This window comes from Sinocyclocheilus anshuiensis, unplaced genomic scaffold (genome assembly GCF_001515605.1).
Source record: "Sinocyclocheilus anshuiensis isolate Anshui unplaced genomic scaffold, SAMN03320099.WGS_v1.1 scaffold442, whole genome shotgun sequence".
Taxonomy (NCBI): domain Eukaryota; kingdom Metazoa; phylum Chordata; class Actinopteri; order Cypriniformes; family Cyprinidae; genus Sinocyclocheilus; species Sinocyclocheilus anshuiensis.
In genome coordinates, this window is record NW_015542354.1 from 338,628 (window position 1) to 342,931 (window position 4,304).

The 4,304-nt window shown below is 36.3% G+C and overlaps 1 protein-coding gene across 1 annotated transcript in view; it reads right to left on the bottom strand.

Moving 5' to 3' along the window:
* Positions 1 to 4,304, bottom strand: part of LOC107691621 (high affinity choline transporter 1-like) — a 9,577-nt gene that overhangs the window by 1,933 nt on the left and 3,340 nt on the right. The window contains exons 3-8 of the mRNA XM_016490309.1: positions 4,109 to 4,222; positions 3,841 to 3,996; positions 3,556 to 3,704; positions 2,712 to 2,861; positions 2,266 to 2,419; positions 27 to 244 (exon numbers count right to left, since the gene is read on the bottom strand). Of these exons, the coding sequence (XP_016345795.1) occupies positions 27 to 244; positions 2,266 to 2,419; positions 2,712 to 2,861; positions 3,556 to 3,704; positions 3,841 to 3,996; positions 4,109 to 4,222 (941 nt within the window). The remainder of the gene's footprint in view (positions 1 to 26; positions 245 to 2,265; positions 2,420 to 2,711; positions 2,862 to 3,555; positions 3,705 to 3,840; positions 3,997 to 4,108; positions 4,223 to 4,304) is intronic.

Genomic DNA, 4,304 nt, shown 5'->3' on the forward strand with positions numbered 1-4,304 from the left:
AGCGAATTATTTAGTCTGGCTCTCACCGATTGTCGGAAAGCGAGCTGGTAGATGTTCCTAGCGAACATGGAGCTAGCCGACAAGATGGATGAGTCAGCGGATGACATCACTGCGGCAGAAACTGCCCCCAGACCAAAAAAGGAGATATAGGCCGGGCACAGGTGCTGTAGCACGATTGGTAGGATCATGTCAGACTGGTCCCTCTGCATGGGAGGAATTGGCCCATAGGTTGTCTGGTTCCAATCTGTGGAGTAGAACACACTTACTATATACTATGCAATATAGTAAGTTGTAACCAGCAGCATAAATGATTATTTTTTGCATCATACATGAGTCAAATACATGTTAAATGAAACATTCAATTTCAAATTCTTTTTTACTCAGAATCCAAAAGCAACAAGCCTTGCTTGATTAGACTGTTATTCCCAATAAGTAAAGTAATAAGTGACTGGCTGTGTCTTTGATGCTGAAAGTCTGTTGATTAAATCTGGGTGCTGTGTGCCTCCCTCAGATGTAATATTTACAGGGTTCACATCGTTAAACGGATAATCTGTTAATAATGTATGAGGGAGACCAGCTGTTGTTATTTACTCGGTTCTTTAGTGATCTGAAAGGAACATGGTTTCCACCCGGGGCTGATATAGCCTGGAGGAGAACACCCCCCACAACACACCAGAGCAAATCAGACTGTTCCCCAATAATCAGAAATAAGTGATTACATAATTAGAATTACTGTCAGTATATACTAAATGCAGTACACTCTCGAAGGGAAAATGGTGTTAGGCTTTAGGACAAGGAAATGTGGTATACAGGAAACAATATGAAAAATGCTTTGATGCACATTTTTAATTTGGCTGAGCTGTGAATAATTATTCAGGGTGAGGGTATGTGGTATGAGGGGAAAATACAACATAATTAGTGTATAATTAAGATCACTTTTGTAAGCCATATTAAGAAGTTTTAGTAATAAAATGGTGAGCCTTTCCTTTTTTTGCACTCAAACAGATCTAATGATCAGCAAGTGGAAACAGCCTATAAATCAGACTAATTAGACTGCTTGGGTGACTTTGTTAGCAACTTCTTTTTCTTTATTGAAACGCATATATGCTATAAATGAACTGATCTTGTAAAGTCTGCAAGAAATGAAGTTGCAATTACCTATTGTTATCCTCGAATGCAAAAAAACAAAAAAAACAATGCAGGACTTGATTTTGGAACTGATTGGATCATTGTCATTTGCTAATTGCTGCGATCTTATGTAAATTATAATTTGCAAGAACAGGGCTATTATAGTTAACTAAACTAAAACCATTTAGTGTTTTTTTCCAATTTCAATTCTGTTTCAATTTTAACTGAAACAAAATAACATAAAACGCCTATTTCATTTAAACACTTCTCATTTTCATTTAGTTTAAGCTGATGTAAAAAAACTAAAACTGAAGTCAACATTTATAAAAAACTATATAGACATTAAAAACTAGTAATAAATAAAATTTAAATGAAAACAGAAAATCAAAGCTAATTCAATATATTAGAAAAAAACTATAGTAGTACATCAATGATACTGAAATAACACTGTATAAGAGAGGAGGAATTATTGTCCTGTCCTCGTGCCAGTGCAGACATCATAAGAAAACAGATTGTTTGAGGGGGAAGGGAAGTTAATGTTGATTGAAGATTACAAGGCCATATTTAAAAAAAAAAAAAAATATGCACAGATAAATTATTTATAATAAATGCTGCAATACTCCATGAAAAAAAAAAAATTCATGATGACTTTAATATTACAGATTTGGGTTATACTTTATTTTACAGTGTCATTGTTACCATGTTATTGCTTCACGATGCCATAGAAGAACCTTTTTGTCTAAATGGTTCCATAAAGAACCTTTAACATCTGAAGAACCTTTCTGTTTCACAAAAGGTTCTTTGTGGCGAAAGAAGGTTCTTTAGATTACAAAAAGGTAAGAAAGAGACGGTTCTTTAAAGAACCTTTGACTGAATGGTTCTTTGTGGAACCAAAAATGGTTCTTCTATGGCATCGCTTGAAGAACCTTTTGAAGCACCTTTATTTTTAAGAGTGTAATTAATATTAGTTAACAACATGGACTTACTATAGGGTTAGTGTTTGGTCAAGGGTTAGTTTCATGTAATTAGGCATTATTTACTGTTATTATTATAACATGTAACATGCAAGTGTTATTCAGATTTGCTACATGTTTTTGAAAAAAAAAAAGTCAGGTTTCCAACAGAGGTTTGTCTTACCTGTGGAAGCCCCTATGGCTCCGATCAGGACGGAGGGAATAGCCATGATGATACAACCAAAGGCAGCCAGGAAGGAGAGGACTTGAGCATAGGTAGCTGAAGAGGCAGAAAGAACCCTTTGAAAATACACCTGCCAGGGAATCCCCCCCAGCATCTAGAAACAGAAACCAGACAGCATGATACAGACATATAACATCAAGAGTAGATTATAACATTACAAACATTAAAGCTAATCTAAATATGGCAACCTACAGGAGGAGAGTGACCCGACTAGACCAGTATTAGACTTTATTCACCCTCAGGTCTTATTTAGTTTTCCTCCCTACGAATGATTGCATTGTTCACTAAAGTGAGAAATTAGGTTTGGCCCTTCAGAATCAACAATTCTCCATTGGCAAAATCATTGTGTCTCCATCCCATCATGCTACAGTGGGTTGTCCACTAACCAGAAGGCAGAAGTTGTCAGCCCACATCCATTTGTCAAGGCTTTCTATCTTCCCAAGCCATGCGGTCTGATTAGCATGGAGCTGCTTCACTGCTGTCACTCCGATGTCAGACACAGCTGGGTTTGAGAGCGCAAAAGGGACGCTCACCCACTATAAAGAGAACATATTCCGCTCTATTACCATCTAATAGACCATATATAACATTGTGATACTCAATTTATAGCAGGTACTAGTGAAAACTAGCCAAATAGATAAACATTTTTCAATATTGTGCAATTAGTATTATTTTTATTTTTCCAAAAAAAAAAAATTTTTTTTTAAATTTCCGTATGAATTCTGTTCAATTAATAATGTTATATTATTAATGTTATTAATAATATATTATATTGAATAATTTAATAATAAATAAAAAAGGTTACACTTTATTTTAAGGTGTCCCAGTTACAGTGAAATTATACATTTAAGTACTGAGTAATATTAATGAACTACATGTACATACTATATGGTCAGGGTTAGGATTAGGGTTTGGCTTAGGGTTACTTGCGTGTAATTGTGCATAATTTTTCTTATTATAATATTAAGACACTTTAAAATAAAGTGTTACCATAAAAATAATTAATTAAAGGCCATTATAACTCAAAAAATTATTTCTTCTTTCACTTCTTTATTCCTATTGCTTGTATCTTTAAAGGGTGGTTGATGAGCTGTTACTGTCAAAACTGCACAGCAAACAGCCACTTTGATAAATCACAGAGTATTACGTGCTGCTGAAGACATGCAGACATGAATTAAGGGGAAAATGACACCTTCGATGACTTCATCGTGTGGTTCTGTGAAGCCTTACCAGTCCTAAAAAAATGCAGAAGAGCTGGACAACATCAGTGTAGGCTACTGAATACAGTCCTCCCACCAGCGTGTAGAAAATGGCAATAAGAGCCGAAATAATCACAGACATATTGATGTCGATGTCAATGATCACACTCAGTGTGGCCCCTGTGATGCAAACAAAGTATTTTTAAATAAAGCTTTACTGCAGTATTTATAGCATATGTCCTAATACAATAATGAAAGCGCTTGCAAATTTACTGATTGTGTCTTTCTAGGATATCAGTTCCCTCTCTTTTCTTACCAAGGGCAGATAAGATGGCAGCTGACCAGAACATTTCCCCCATTAGTGCAGGGATGAACAGCAGACCACCCATCCTTTTTCCATACAGTTGCTGGAAGGGGTCAAGCATGGTGACGTAACCCCGGGAGCGCATGGGTTTTGCAAAGAAAAGGCCACCTTGACATGAATCAATTCATAGAAATTATATGTTTGACAGATACTTGCTTCTAGTTCTGCTAACTTTAACACTGAAAATATGTTTCTATCAAAGCATACACACGTAGCATACCCAAAACAAGGCTGAGCGCATATCCAAAGGGAGCCTGTGCCCATGCCAAGCCGTACCCGGGAAGATAAACATTCTCTGCTGTGCCGTTGATATAACCCCCTCCGACCCAAGTTGCTGGAATGAGAATGAGAGAGGACATTCAAACTGACTTGTCTTAAAGAATACACACACACACACACACACACACACACACACA